The sequence below is a fragment of the Ptychodera flava genome, chromosome 17 (genome assembly GCF_041260155.1).
Source record: "Ptychodera flava strain L36383 chromosome 17, AS_Pfla_20210202, whole genome shotgun sequence".
NCBI classification, from domain to species: domain Eukaryota; kingdom Metazoa; phylum Hemichordata; class Enteropneusta; family Ptychoderidae; genus Ptychodera; species Ptychodera flava.
This window is the reverse complement of record NC_091944.1, coordinates 8,891,619-8,908,001: the sequence shown is the minus strand read 5'-3', so window position 1 is coordinate 8,908,001 and position 16,383 is coordinate 8,891,619. Positions and strand designations below refer to the sequence as shown.

At 38.2% G+C, this 16,383-nt stretch overlaps 1 protein-coding gene across 1 annotated transcript; it reads left to right on the top strand.

Annotated features, from left to right (window-relative positions):
* The first annotated feature begins 770 nt into the window (after nucleotides 1-770).
* On the top strand, nucleotides 771-14,301 carry LOC139115329 (WD repeat-containing protein 48-like). The gene is given in 18 exon segments (XM_070677355.1): nucleotides 771-918; nucleotides 2,578-2,718; nucleotides 3,470-3,545; nucleotides 3,922-4,004; nucleotides 4,265-4,394; nucleotides 5,562-5,650; nucleotides 5,958-6,059; nucleotides 6,780-7,021; nucleotides 7,023-7,065; nucleotides 7,699-7,789; nucleotides 8,513-8,610; nucleotides 9,627-9,734; nucleotides 10,526-10,622; nucleotides 11,212-11,301; nucleotides 11,668-11,894; nucleotides 12,332-12,408; nucleotides 12,947-13,133; nucleotides 14,047-14,301. Coding segments are annotated over 18 exon segments (2,025 nt in total). The 5' UTR covers nucleotides 771-870; the 3' UTR covers nucleotides 14,143-14,301.
* Nucleotides 14,302-16,383: the final 2,082 nt, after the last annotated feature.

Genomic DNA, 16,383 nt, shown 5'->3' with positions numbered 1-16,383 from the left:
AGTGTGAAACACATTTACAGCTCATTCAAAATGTACTGTATTTAAACTTTAAGATTGACACTTTGAAATTCCCATCTTTAAAATTGACATGTCAACAGTTTCATTAAAACACAGAATGACTGTTTAAAATATATGTAATATATATATATATATATATATATATATATATATATATATATATATATGTGTGTGTGTGTGTGTGTGTGTGTGTGTGTGTGTGGTGTGTGTGTGTGTGTGTGTGTGTGTGTGTGTGTACACCTTTTTTTTACCGTTGTCGCAGGGGGTCACCCTGTTTTCAAAATTTGGAATAGGGGGGTCAGCCACTTTTTGACGTCGGCAAAAAATAATCCACCGCCCCCCCCCAAGCCGAAGAAACTGACCAGTCCCTTACCCCGGGTTTCATCCTAGCCTCCCTCTTGGCACCCAATTGGATATCTACCTTGCCTTGCGTTCCGTGCTGTGTGTTCCCGGCGTTATACGACGTTATACATTGTTGTTTTTGCAAAACCTTTATTGTACTTTATGATCAAGATCCCGACTGGGATACGATTTCAATAAAGGCTTACTTTACTTTACTTTACGACCTCCCACCACAGGCCGTAAGCTTATACCGCCCGGAGCAGAGCACGGTAGATATCTACCCGCCCTGATGGATTATGTTTTTTCTATGTTGACCGTGATGAAAAAGGGTAAAATTTACCGCGAACTGTGAGTTTTTTGCTGAAAGAATAACTTTAGGGATCGTGTGTATGAAGCCGAGCAAGCACACACGTGATGCTATCTTATCTGAAAGGTCATCTGAGCGGAAGCAAAAGTAGGTCATGAAAGGAGCCCACTTTCAGTGACGTCATCAATATCTGTTCGTTCAAGATGGCGGTCCATCATAGGCAGCCGAGCGTCGCCAGGAAAAAGGTCCAGGTAAATTGTTTTAGTTGCAATTACCGCACAACTCTTGTCATTCATTTGAAATATGAGAAGTTCGCAAACCGACATGGGTAGAACCTTCCATTGACTTGTTCTCATAACCCGTCAGGGGTCAAAAGGCCCAGGAAGGGCGTACGTACGCATCAAAACACACCCAACGTTTTATCGGCTATTGTTGATCGTACATATGCAGAAGCCGTATTCGGCTCTGATTACCCGATCAGCTGTTCCAATTCAAGGTGAAATACTGTATAGATAGTGCTCTTTCTTACCCTAGACAGTCGTTTCTAATTTATTTCTGAGCGGAAAGTTCCCCGGTGGGGATTTATCCGACAGGAACTTTTCCATGTTTTGATTACACGCACCCCGTCACACACACGGTCGTCGATTGCGGGCCTCGATCGTCACTGATACGTGATAGACCTTTACCGCAGACTCTGCAGTAGGCTATGAGTGCATGTACACAAGGCTATCTATTTGAAATACTCGTTCATCAACTATTTCAGATTTGCTTGTTGGCCCCAGGTATTTTTTCATAGAAGTACTCGAGCATTTGTGCTTGTACAAGGTCAAGTTCAACTTGACACTGACAGCAATGCAGCGGTAGTTGAATATGGGCTTGTGCTCAACTACGGTCCTACTAAAAACTGCCCGGCAATGCCCGGCACTGCCCGGCGACAAACAGGGCACTGCCCGGCACGAAATAAGCGCGTCAGCTATCACAAGAAGTCGATATCTACATACCACAGACCACTAACTCTTATTAAAAACCTAAAAAACCATAGTTCAAGCCTCGAAAACGTCGATTTACTGGTTTATAGTTACGGCGTTCGTAACCCTACGCTGGGCCGGCCCTACGCAATCTTGTTTACAGAACCAACTATTTACTGAGAGAAGGGGTAGTAGCCTATCGAAATTTAAACGAAACTTCGCCTTGTACTTTGAAGTCTTGCTGGATGGGGTGTCCGAAAGCAAGTGCTTGCATATTGCATTTGACAGTTCCAGATTCCCGGTTCTTTTTTTCCACTTTTGATGTTATCGATGTACAATTCATTATTCTGAGGGCTAGCTGGCCCAGCGTAAGGTTACAAACGCCGTAACTAAAGACCAGTAAATCGACGTTTTTGAGGCTTGAACTATCGTTTTTTAGGTTTTTATAAGAGTTAGTGGTCTGTGGTATGTAGATATAAACTTCTTGTGATAACTGACGCGCTTATTTCGTGCCGGGCAGTGCCCTGTTTGTCGCCGGGCAGTGCCGGGCAGTGCCGGGCATTGCCGGGCAGTTTTTAGTAGGACCCCTCAACTATGATAATACAGAAACAAAACAAAGTCGGTTAAGTTTCCCTAGCAGCTAGCAGTTACCTCCATATTGATACTGTTAACTGAGACGTAATACTGTTTCCATTTTACCTGTGTGTTCTCCATGTGCATGTGTCTGACCATGGCGTAATTGACAAGTCACATCATGCATATGTGTCTTTCAGTGCTCAAATTGACTGAAAGACAGAGAGAAAGCCAACAGTATGCAATATAATGCACAGAAGTCAAGTTTGAGATACTGATCTATAAACTCCACCTCAAAAACAAACACACCAAAGAAAACCTTGTCACAAGTGAACGTCATCCTCTGACTCACATTCTATCGCTTCTCAGGTGTCTTTTGTAATACGAGATGAAGTTGAAAGATGTCACAGGTCAGGGGTCAATGGAATACAACTAGATCCTTCAACCAGTAGATTATACTCTGCAGGTAGAGACTCTATCATTAGGATATGGAATCTGAACAACGTAAAGGTAAGTTTTAGTCATAGGTAACAGTGCGCCCTCTAACTTTGAAGATTTCAAAACTTTTTCAGTCAGTTTGGGAAATTTCCGATAGTCAACCCTGTACAGATACATGTGATGTCTGAAATTTTCTTGAGTCAGAGAGAAAACTCCTGAGTCTGTGCAGGGATTAGCAAATCATTTTCCTCTTCCACCACCCCAATGGCTAGTAGCTCCAAAAAAGTACTAGCTTGCCATCAGAATTAACTAGCCCCATGGCCAACACAGTTGTACACACTTCAAATTATACTAACTAATGGAAATATTTCACTAATATACCTTGGATTATGTAGCATTGACAATGCATTTTGTGGAAGTACATGCTATAGAAGTTCTTTGCACTCATTGATTTTCAAACTATACTAGTCTACTGAGCTAGTTATAAAAAAAGTGCTAACTTGGACAAAAAAAAATTGCTAGCCCATGAGGTCAGGCTAGTACATTTGTTTACCCCCCCACTGTGTCATATCAAATTGACTTAGTTTGAGGGAGCATAGTTACTGCTCAGACCAGTGGAGTTCCTCTGCTGTAAAGTACATGTACATGTAGACATTGGCATCAGCACATCTGACCACAACTTTCACATCTATCAGTAAACTTTTCAGCTAAAAACACTGACAGAGGAGACCAAAAAGTTTTACATTTGTTACTTCAAAGTCACGTAGCTTGCACAAGTGTTTGTCGGTTGTGTTGTGTAAAACTTTTCTCCTTCTTCTGACAGGACCCATATGTGCAATCTATGGAACATCACACAGACTGGGTCAACGACATCATATTATGTTGCGGAGGGAGGACATGTAAGTTCAATCTCCAGAGCTTTCAGGGAAGTTAAAAGAGAAGGCTATTTATCAGCACTGCCTCGTAACAAATCAACTGAAAACAACTTTCAAAGGAGAGCAATGCATAAAAATCACATGAACTGTCAACTGCTAATTAATGGTGGAACTAGAGATTGAAGATTGCTGCTTTAATTACGGTAGACATGAAACCTACCTGTGCATACAGAAATCAGACACCTCATCCGGTATTTCATCCCGTAAAGATCAACCCGGTTTTCTTTAGAAGGAACCATCCATTGTCAATGAATAAACATATTCAAAGCGTGGTGCTTTGTTTTTTTGTAGGCTGTAGAGTCCCACTGTTTGGTTGACAAATTTTTCTTTGCTCTTTCAGTAATTTCTGCATCTTCAGATACAACAGTCAAGGTATGGAACGCACACAAAGGTTTTTGTATGTCAACATTACGAACGCACAAGGTGAGTGCTCATTTGGACTCATATTCGGTTTCAGATTTATCTTGTGTGATAAAGTACATCTTTAAGAATGAATCCACATGCTTCTTTCAAAGGTCTTTTACACTACACTAAAATTCAACATAATCAGACAATTAGGATTAAAGAGAGCATACAGATGATACACGTTTAAACTGTCCTTTGTATTAATTATAGAACTCAAATTTTGTATGCTTCAACATAGTAACTTATATTCAATTTTTGTTCTTTGTCATTCCTTGAAGGACTATGTCAAAGCTTTGGCGTACGCCAAGGACAGAGAACACGTTGCATCAGCTGGACTTGACAAACAGATCTTCCTCTGGGACGTCAACACACTGACAGCACTCACAGCATCAAATAACACAGTTACAAGTAAGTGTATCTGTTCAACCCTATTTCCTTTAGACAGGTCCACAATCAACATTGATAACAATGGGTTAGGGCTAAACCATGGCTTTGAAAGGGTTAATATGTGCCCAGTTGACAACAATACATGTATAATAGTTTTCAGTGGCAAATCTTTAAAAAGTGCCATATTTAATGGCTACCCCATAAGACATCTATACAGGTAGGTTTACCCACTGTCAGTAGGGCAACTTTAAATGTAACAAATTTTGCATTCAGAACTATTATTTAGTTACAGGGCCTGGGTTATTTTTTGTGAAAACAGTTGTTTTATGTTTTTTGTGAAAACAGTTGAGTAGTTCAGTACAATACACTAATGTGTGAAATCTAAGGCAGGGTCAGATGAGTAAGGTTTTCCACAATGCCATACTTTACCCATATTTGGAGAAATACTACTATAAAGTTCCATGATGTGTCTGACAAAAGGTTGTAGCAATTCAGCCCTGCAGAATGTAGTTTCATTTGTAACCGAGCAAAATCAACATTAGAAAGATTTCCAAACAAAAGTGTAATGAAATATCACCAAAACAGACATCCCTCCCTTTCATTCTGTCAAACCCAATATATCTATCTGTGGTCCATCTTTCCCCGATGTCATCCTTAATGATGCTTATTACATGCCTCGAGGTGACTACAAATCAGTGCATTGATTTGAATAGGAACATCCGGGATGTTAGCGGGCCTGTGAACGATGTACTGACCGGTTTCCATGGTTACCCGGGCCAGTGAAGCCTTTCAATGTTTTCGACGGCAAAGTAGACACTTAACGCTAGATGTAAAATATCCATGCGCGCACTGCTATTGGGACTTTCGTTAGATCTGTTTGATGCTGGTCGATAATGGTAAAATTGTTTGAAAATGACCTGCATGTAACTAATGTTATGTAGCATTGTGAAGAGGCATGTAATAAAATAGTATTGCCTAAATACATGGCTTTATGTGCCCTTGCAGCGGGAGACAATTGACCCCCTGGCGTCGGGCATATTTGCACCTTCCCTCGGACATAATAGCATGTATTCAGGCAATAATATATAATACTATACCATTTGGAAATGGGGTTCATGACTGTCCAAAGGTTGGTGACAATGGCTGAAGGTCAGCATCATTGATTTCTCATTTTCTCTAATTTCCCAGCGTCATCACTAAGTGGACAAAAAGACAGTATATATAGTTTAGCAATGAACCAAGCTGGAACGACGATTGTTTCCGGTTCAACAGAAAAGGTAAGCACACACAGTACTTGTTTGTCACATTATTGCCCTTTGATGGGGCTGTTTGTAATTGAAGAGTTTATGGCGCTTATCAGTCATAAGATAGGTGACGCCACAGGATGTTGTAGGGAAGTTCCCTTCCTGTAAAAATACTACTTAGAGAGCAAAAATACCCCATTTCAGGTAGAACTACCATTACAGTACCCTTCTGGCCCTTAAAATTATCCATCATTCATCAAAAACATTACTTCCTATTTCTCATTGCCTATCATTGTCGCATCAAACGTTTGTATTATTGTCATTGTTTTTGGCATCATAGGTCCTCAGAGTGTGGGATCCACGCACATGTGCAAAACTAATGAAGTTGAAAGGTCACACAGACAATGTAAAAGCATTGCTACTTAACAGAGACGGAACACAGGTGAGAGACAATTTCATGTCACAATCCTTCATGATTTCATTGACATACTCAAGCAGGGTTGTCCACAAGGGGAGTTTTACTTTTAGGGGTGGGCCACCCCTCTTGTTTTGGAGCAATCTATTCCTATGTTAATGACTATTCAGAAGAATATATTTTTACAACTATAGAATATGCAAATTATGCATTGTAATGTAAATTGGTTGCCCCTCTGTTTTTCCAAGCGGTGGAAAACACCGCCTATTATATGGTGTAGAACATCTTCCTTGCTTTGAAGGATAAAGACAATAAAAGACAAGGGAAACACACACATGGCTTAGTACACTCATTGCATTTGTTGACCTCAAATCCCTCCTTTCAATGAATGTTTTGAAGTTTGAAAATCCAATGGCGAAATTATTATTTGAATATACTATACTCCAAATATAATAAATTGCTGAAATAGGTTATCGGGAGTTTAAACCACTGACAGGTCAGTGAACAACAAATGTTTCAAAATAAAATTTAAGCAGTGAATGAGTATCATGTACATACACTGTTTCCATGGTGCAGTAACCATGGCGTATACTGTGAATTTGCATACAGCAATCAAAATGTTATGGACATGTGTAACTATCCCTGACCTTTATACAATAACTTCTGACTTGATACGTTGGCTAGATTTCTAGATTATCACTGCCTTTGACGTTGCTTCACTGCTCACATTTCTCTGTCCATCCACAGTGTTTATCAGGGAGTTCTGATGGCACAATCAGACTCTGGTCAATCGGTCAGCAGCGGTGCATTGCAACATATCGCATACACGACGAGGGAGTCTGGTCACTGCAGGCCAACGATGTGTTCTCTACGTTTTGGTCGGGAGGCAGGGACAGAAGAATCTTTCAAACAGACATGCGTATTCCTGACAGCAGTGTTCTAGTATGTGAGGAGAGTGCGCCGGTATTACAGATGCACTTGGCTGATGACAGCTCTGTGGGTGGCAACTACCAAGTCAAATATAAATAAATGGGTAGGTTGGACATTCTGTCAGGTCACTTTCTATTCTTTAGGACAGACAGACAGATCACTTCAAAATACATTTAACTGTTCATACCCATTTACTGTAAATAGGTCCACAATCACTATTGATAACAATGGGTTTGGGCAAAACCATGCTGATTAAAGGGTTAATGCTTTCACCACTAAATTTTGGTGTATCCCCATAGTTTCCAATGGCATGGCTGGATCTTTATACTCAAAAATGGGGATGGGTTACATATGATATCTCTGTGCACTTTTGTCTGTTAGCACAAACATGAATGAAATTTATCATCTAAACTCTTACTCCAGTGGTAATTCTAAAGCTGTCACATGCAACGAATTGAATAAAATCAGATAGAACATTCTCAAAGCTAGAGGACAGTTAAAATTTAAAAGTCAAACGTGGTTAAAGATTATCCGAAGTATGTACAAGCCAGGTGTGCCACTTTTGTATTTTGGGCAACAGCAAATAAAAAGCAATAGAAATTTGATGAAACCCTATCAACTGCACACACTCTCAGTCAGGCAAATGTCATCAAGTTAGCATGTATATTGAAATCTGATACACTATTATTTTGGAACGTGATGTAAAATGACTATGTCTTGTTCTGATACATTTCAGTCACTGAAGTCAAAAAGTGCCAGGGGGTCTGGTGACTATGACAACGATCGTCCCAAGCCTATCTATGCCCAGCCAGAATTTACAATCAAAGGTAAGAAAGCAACTTGAACTGGTTGTGTCTATGCTTGCTCTTTGAGAATTTTTCTTTTCAATTAGAAAATAGACAAAGGTATCTCTTTTTGCCTCTGGAGTAATGATAAAATGAAGATGTTAATAATTGTTTCCTTATAAAAGAAATAGTTAAGAGGACAGGGAGCTCTGAGCTTTTGTAGGCTATGTTTTTGTTTTTAACAGACATGTCCATTTTAAGGTAATAAATGCCTCAAAATGTAAAGCTTTGCTCTTTCACTCTAACCTTCTTCAAGGAAACTAAGTTGTATACTTTCTAACCAAAGTAAAATTGGGCAAATTTCTGTTATGAGTGAAACAATTCATGTAAAATGTATTGATACTTGAAATTCAAAATGGCCACTCTACTGTGACTACCTCTATATGGGGGAAAATCGAAGTTTTGTATTTAGTGAAAGAAGGCTGTGAAAAAGTTCATTTACTTCACTGGCTTAAATTAATTAGTCAACATAAGCACACTATGCCAAGAAGACTGGTAGCAGAGGAAAATTTTGGTGCCTGAATATGCAAACAAAATACCTGACATCACAAGTAATTCCCTAACAATTGCTATTAAAACACAAAAATGACAGCCCATCATGAAAAGCTTGAATATACAGGCTACTACAGTGTGCTAAACTTTTTACGGGCTTTACAGTAGTAAATTAAAGAGATTGTTGAATTCTGTTAATTTTTTCAACACTAGGTGGCGCCAGTATAGTCCAATATCATGTACTCAATGACAAAAGACATATTTTAACAAAAGACACAGATGACATTGTGGCTCTATGGGATGTGTTGAAGGTAAGTTAGTGACACAAAAGTTCATTGAGTTCAGAAGTTGATGAGGACTTGAAGAAAGGGAGTGCAAGCAAAGACTCTTAAGTGATGGGTCTTTCAAGTTTCAGTGGAGTGTACAAGTTGCACAGCTGGCACAAGTGTCACCAATGCTGAAGACGTCACTGGTTGCATGTCACAAATTTGAGCCAAAACCCAGCTTAAAAGCACAGTCATTGCCCCAGCATAAAGGGACAAAATCCCTATCTATATAAATTATTTTGGTTATTTTATTTCACGTAAGAAGTTATTTATGTAGTTTGTGTGCTTACTGAAAGATGTTGAATTTCAATCATCAGAGCTCTACTCACTCCTTGCTTATACACATAACATGTAAATTTGCTGATGACATAATTTCTGTTATATATCATAAATGATGTCATCAAAGCATTCATTGTTATCATTACAAGCAGGGACAGAGTAGATATCTGGTGACCGACATGAATGAAATTCCTTCAATGAAATTCATTGTCAATTGTTTTACACAAAAGAAGAAGCAGATGAAACAATAAATGTTCAAGCTTCATTATGTCTTTTTCTTTTCTCTTGTAAAGTTAGTAATATCAGTTTTTTTGGACTGTCCAAAATTGACTGAATATTTTTACAAGTCTTTCACTGAAAAATCTAGTAATCACGTATCACATTGCAAAGTTTTAGATTAAAGAAATAAATTAACCACAATGCACTGATGAGTGAAATTAAAATATGGCCAATATATCCTATCCTACCGGTATGTCCTATGGCAATATATCCTATGTTTATGCCAACAAGAAAAAGTAAAGTTTTGATTTTCACACAAAAACCCAGTAAGACTTTATTTACTCTTCATGATGTAAAAAAGTCCACATAACCAGTGGACTGGATAAGTTTTATACAAATATTAGTATCAAAAAAACTTGATGAGCGTATTCTGCCTCAACCAGTTCTCTTTCTTTTGATCAAGAATGTTTAAAATGGCTGTTTATTGTTTTCTTTCCTTTCAGGCTTGCAAAATCAAAGATTTGGGTAAAGTTGACCTTGAAGTTGAAATAAAAAACAGATTCAAGAGAGTTTATGCGCCGAATTGGTTCAGTGTGGATCTGAAAATAGGGGTGAGTTCAACTCATATACAACTGTCTTCCTATAAGAACCATTGATGTATTAAACAGTAAAGTGACAAGCAAAACATTGCATTTAGGGAAAGAAGGAGGGGTCCGTCTTGTGCAAATGAAAACCAACTGTACACCATGGTTACAACATGAAAATCATTTATTTGTGTAACACTCAGTCACTGTTCAGATTTTGTAGAAAATGTGTCTAACTCAGAAACCTGTCAGAAGTTTGAGCCTTCCAAAACCTATTTCACCCATGAGCTCCACTTGTTTTTGGGAGTAGAACAAGAAACTGTAGTTGACATTAAAAAATGTAAATAGTGGAAAAATCATCAAATTTACAGCTACTGGCCCCACAATTATCCTATGGTCCCATCTAGATTATCTTCACATTTGAAGCAGGAGAATTACAAAGATGCAACTTGACAAAACTGTAGTTTGTGAAATGCATAACACAGCAGATGTAATGTGTGATCCAAGGTACATAAATACGCATCGTTGATGATGGGTCATTATGATAAGAATTTCATATTGAAGAAATAGTCATGAATATACCGTGCATATGTTAATACTACCTTGATACATGTATGCTGCAGGGCTGATTCAACCCACTTTTCTACTAGGAAGGTCAAGTGGCTGAAAGTATCCTGTTGATGAACTTTTACAGGCTTGACCTTGAAAACGAACACAAACAGGTTAGCTGCTCAAATATATGGTTAGACTCAATGAACTTGACCTGATATCACATTGTCACTGTACATTAAAGATTTATTTCTACCCTGTGTTTATAGATGTTATGCATACACCTTGAAGAGAGTGACTGCTTTGCTGCGTGGGTCTCCGCCAAAGATGTTGGACTTCAACCCAATGAAGGAACTGATGCTAAAGGTGAGATGGATGTGAAGTTTTTATGTCAGCGAGGAATTGTACAGTTAGTGTAACACGTTGCCAATCGGCCAGATGTGACTGTACACAGGGACTTTGTGATGAAACTTTCAAGACCAGCTCGAACAGTGGCTTATCACATGTCATCCAATCAGAATAACACTTCTGCAGTGTTCTCCATGGCTTGGGAAAACAGAGGGGTGCAAATTTACATAACAATATATAATTTGCATACTCTTTTGTTGTGAAAACATATTCTTTCGTACAGTTATTAACATATGAATAGACTGCTCCAAAAACAGAGGGGTGGTCCACCTCTAAAATCCCCTTGTGGAGAACCCAGCATCTGTCAACGGACAGGGCAAATTAGTTGTTGAATTGATTTGCAACACAAATGTTCAGTATTTGTTTCAGCAAACAAAAATCCAGTACCAGAAAAACCAACAGGAGAGCTAAGTGTAGTACAGGTGCCCTGGTCCTGAAATGAAAATGGTATGCCTCAAAGCACTACAACATACAATACAATATGATTGAGGAAAATCATGTATTTTTGACATTAAGGCTGATCTTTGCTGTGTTTTCTTGATTTCAGTCAACTTTGGTGGTCTGTTGCTTCAGGCGTTGTTGGAACACTGGCCTAGAACACACACACCGATACATCCTGATGAAATGAGCAACCACAGTAAGTTGTATTCCAGGATGAAATCCACTGAAATGTACACTCACTTATTCTGCAAATCTTCATACGAAAACCTAATATTTCAACTGTTCTTGTGTATTTTTCTGTGCTATTGTGAAATGTATGGTGACACTATGTGTACTTTCTTGATTCGGATTTGAAGTGTGAAAATTAAAAAAACCTGCTTTGTCTGTAGTTGTACTGTAAATGAGAAAAAATTTGAAAGTTGAATAGTTTAGAATGAAAAAGATATCTGCAAGTTAGACAATTGAAATTCAAAGATGTTACTTTTTGTCACCTAAGAAACATTATTTCTGTGTAAGGAGCTGTATAAAGAATCATATGATTTTCCTGATCATTCATTTACAGTGAATGGAGACGAAATGAGTCCCAACGACATCAACCTCAGTATGGAGCCTGGCACGCTGAAGACTGGAAATGGCTACTTCAGTGTTCCCGGTCACACACCGGTGATCTTCTGTGAAGTCGGCGGGCGTACGTTGTTCAGGTTGCTTTGTCGTGATGCGGGAGGCGACACCGAGGGCATGCTGCTCAATGAAAATGTGCCACTTTGGGTCGTTGATATCACGGTAGAGGTGAGAGGTCATTGAGATATTATAATGCCATTATCACCCAATCAGAAACTAGAATGACTTTTGTGAGATATTTTCATTGGTTGAGACACAACATATGACACACCATATGGCGTGCATATGTCGTACCTATAACAGTTGAGCTTTATACATCAAATTATTTATGAATGCAATAGTATACACTATGTAATATTTTTCACATTTATAAAATACACGTTGTAACGCCAAAAAGAACAAGAAATTAGAAGTTGATTTGCCTTGTAATTTTGAGAATATGCCATTCTGTGGATTTTCATGAAGTCCAATATGGCCACCAAGGTCATGTGATCTATTGAAGTCCAAGTGTACCATACACGAGTACTCCCTGAGTACATCTGTGTGTGTACGGTACTTCTGCATCTGTGAATCTAAGCATAAAATTTGCTACTGTGTCTTTTCAGAGGAACACGCCTAAGTTCAACAAGATTCCGTTCTTTGTACAACCCCATTCATCGTCTGGAATCAAATCCTTGAAAAAGTGAGTACTTAAGACCTCTGCTCTTCTTTGCCAAGAGACTTTAGTATCTGTAATGTGACAAGGGTACACGAAGATTATGTATGTTGGGATTGTTCTATTATGTTGAAAGGGAGTCAACTTGCTGTTGAGAATGGTTGTCCCTGCGTTTTTATAATGAACAGTCATTACTCACAGCTGCAGTTATGAACTCGCATACATACTGGTATATTCAGCCATATTATTAACTTGCATATATGTATATTCAGCCATATAGATGCTGCACCTTCATATGTCATGCAAAGTAAACTGCCCGTTTGAACACAAGTGTTCTTTAGGATGAAATAACAAGGTAGTTTGTGCACATTTATTTTCACATGGTTGTCACTTCACCATAGTTCTGATCAATGCAATACACATTTGACTGTCATTCATAATGCCATCCTTTTACAAGTAATGAGGTCTTTGCTTTCTACGTGTGAAAACAAACGTTTCATCAAATTTAAGCAAACTCACCTCCCTCATACATTTTTCCTGATTCGCTGTTTGTCTCCATCCTTAGGGACAGGCTATCGGCCAGTGACATGTTGCAAGTCCGTAAAGTACTAGAACACGTGTACGAGAAAGTGATGGGGGCGGACAACGTCTCCCAGACGACGGCATCGTCAACTGATAAAGGAGAGCCGGAGAAAGACGAAGACACAGCGTCAATGGCAGAGGACAAAGTTGAATTGCTATGTCAAGATCAGGTAAGATGATAAAAGGAATGAATGAAAAATCCGACTATATTACGTTGTTTTGTTTTGTAGATGAGTTATGATCGTGAAATATGAATTTGTTTCAGTTACATCATAGAATTATCAATGTACCACATACCATGACTGGGGAACGTGATAAGGACTTACTATTAAGTTTGATATCTGTGTCTGTTTGTGTGTATGTCTGTCTGTCTGTCCACATCAACAATTCAAAAGCAAAAGGCATGTTCAGCCTCATTTGCTCTGTACAGCTGTGTACAAGTACAAATGTCTTGTGTTAAAGATGTGAATGTGATAAAATAATTGAGGATGGTTGTGCCAGTGTCGGTACATTTAATAGCAAATAGAATGGATAGATATTGTTATTGAGAGTTGTAAACCAGTTCTTTTGATGGGTGCAAGTCCTTCCTCACATGTATATCAATGTAATTATATCTGGGGACATGAAAAATGTCAAGCTAAGTGTATTTTTCCAAACTGATTGTCCCTGTTCCCAAATTCATGACAAGACTACTGAAAAGCATTTGAATTTTAGCTTGAATTGTTTGATGTTGAATTCTACACATTTGATACACTGTAAAGTTCTGATACAATTTCGCCAAAGTCTTTAGATCGTTATGGTCATTTAGCATCCACTTTACTGGAAGACGATATCCATGAAACTGTGATTGTGAAAAGGTCGAATATATAAATACAATTTTCTATGCAAAGAATTTTTTGTTTCTAGTAGTTTCGTCTTGACAAAGGTGAATGTTAGACATCCAATGACAACAGACTGGAAAAAACATTGAAAGTAAAACATTCCAACATACAATGTACATACAATGTACATACAATGTACATACTGTAAGTCAAAACTACACAGTAAAATCAATCATGATTATTCAATCATCTTTCCTTGCAGGTTTTGGATCCTAACATGGATTTGAGAACTGTGAAGCATTTTATATGGAAGAGTGGAGGAGATCTTACGCTGCACTACCGACCAAAGCCATCTTAAAGTTTATTTTGTTACTATAAAATTGTTTTAACACAAGGAAGAACTGTCTCAGAAACTTCTATAATCAATGGTTGTGAAGAACTTACATTGGTGTTTTTGCTGAAGTTCTTTTTTATTTTCATGAAGCCAATTGCTGATTGGCTGAATGATTGTTGTTCTGGTAAAAACCAACCAATCAGATCTTCTCTTCTGCAAATGACAGGTGTCAAGTGCTGATAGATATATCATAATGAAGACATGAAATCAAGTAGATTAACACCCACATATCAGTGGAAGAAATGAGTGCTGGTACAGTGGTCTCAGAGGGTTGTCTGTGATTGGTCAGTTACTCCATGTGTCTTTGTTTATCGGCCAATCTGTGGATTTTGACAACAGGTGTGATGACATCATGTCTTCTAAGTTGCTGTGAGCCAGCCACAAAAAGTGAACTTGTTAAATGGTCAGATTTTATCGTTTCTTTTTCAAATACTTTAATGTGATGCTGTGGCAGTTCTCTTCAGCTCTGTCTGGGCATGTGCAGAATATGCTAATTGCCATGGAGGGTAAATTTTTAGTTTTTTATAAACATCGTTTAACACATTCTCAAAGATAGATGCCTTTGACTAGACTCAGTAATGACGACTGGAAAAATCAACAAATGCGTATTACTGCTTTGTGATTTGAAAGGCCAAAATACTCAGTCATGTGTCCTGTTCAGTAACTTCTTTCTGCTTATGAAGACGATTATTTAATCAGTTAAACCCTTCAAGTAATGTTTCCAACAAATTCATTTTCAGTATTTGATTTAAACTCTTTTGTATGATTATTTACAGTTCGAAAGATGGCTACACTGTTTTAATGTTTTGGCCAGTTTGTCAAGCTGCAATCCTTTCTCTTTCTTTCCTTAGACAAAAACAACTAGAATCATTGTTTATCATTGTTAAGTTTTTGAGTCTTGTCCAGTTTTCTCCCTCTGTCTCTTTGTAATAACAAAGGACACTGCCCACGATGACAATAGAGGGCGCAGTCTCAGAAGGTGCTCTTCACTACAAAGTTGCCCACCATTTCACAATGAGTGGTACAGTTTTTGTTGACAGGACAATTGTTGTCAGTGTTGATCAGTTCTTTTTGTTCATTTTGACAAATGGCAGTTAGTTCTTACTCCCTGCAATGAGATCATTTGTTGAAATTCTCGTCACAGCCTCTAGTCATAGCCTCAATTCTGATTTGTGACAAGTACATGGAAATCTTGACTTGAATTCTTTGTAAACAGTAGCTAAAAGAAATTGAGGCCTACAAAAATGAAAATTGAGGGAAAATATTAATATTGAAATAGATCGTGTTGGCAGGGTGATGGCCTTTCCTACTCAGACAATGATTCGTGTGCTAGCATTTATATAAATTATGCTAGCAATCTAAAACATTAAGCCTTGTAGTTTTGTTTACAGAACCTGTAGACTGAATTATGTGAATTGTGTATTTAAGTCGTGTTGATATTACCGGGCACAGTCTCACATCATTAATCAGTGACCAGTAGAGTGCTGACTGGAAAGCAAAATATATTTTGAGAGGAAATGGTGTTTTGTTACATTTGTTAAAATATTGCTGTTCCCTTTTATTGTGAAATCATATCCTTTTTTCGTGTCTTTGTACAGTTTTTTAAGAAAAGATGAAACAGTTAATTTAAAAATATTGTAAGTTGGTTGCAAGATACGCATGCGACCTTCCAATCAATAGGGGATAAAATAAGGTTGCAGTTGAAAATGTTCATGAGTTCATAATGGCCGATTGTATTTATTGTTATGTAAATAGGGTCAAAGGTCATATGCAGAATTAAGTCTCTCCTTTTGTTCTTCTGTTAGTTATCACCACACACCATTATGTGCACATCACATTTCTTTCCTGTCAGCCAAATGACAAGTGATAAAAAGCTTGTATGCTTCATATGTACAACTTAGCCAGTTCTGTTGTGTACAAACGTTTGGCTGTCTTTTCTCAGATAGTCCCTTCACTTCAAATACAGACTTGGCAGGCTTTCTTTCCATAACCAATTATTGATATGTGTAGGTCTGATCAAATAGTTTTGGTTTCTTGACAGGGTCATAAGGATGTAAACAATGTTTGCTGGCTTCAGATTTTGCTTCTCATTTTGATGCGGCTCATAATTGTACAATGCTGTAACGTATCGCAACACTGCCCTCTCACAATGAACACTCTGTTAGGGCCTGTCACACCTTGACCATTTAGCCAGCGTATGCCAAC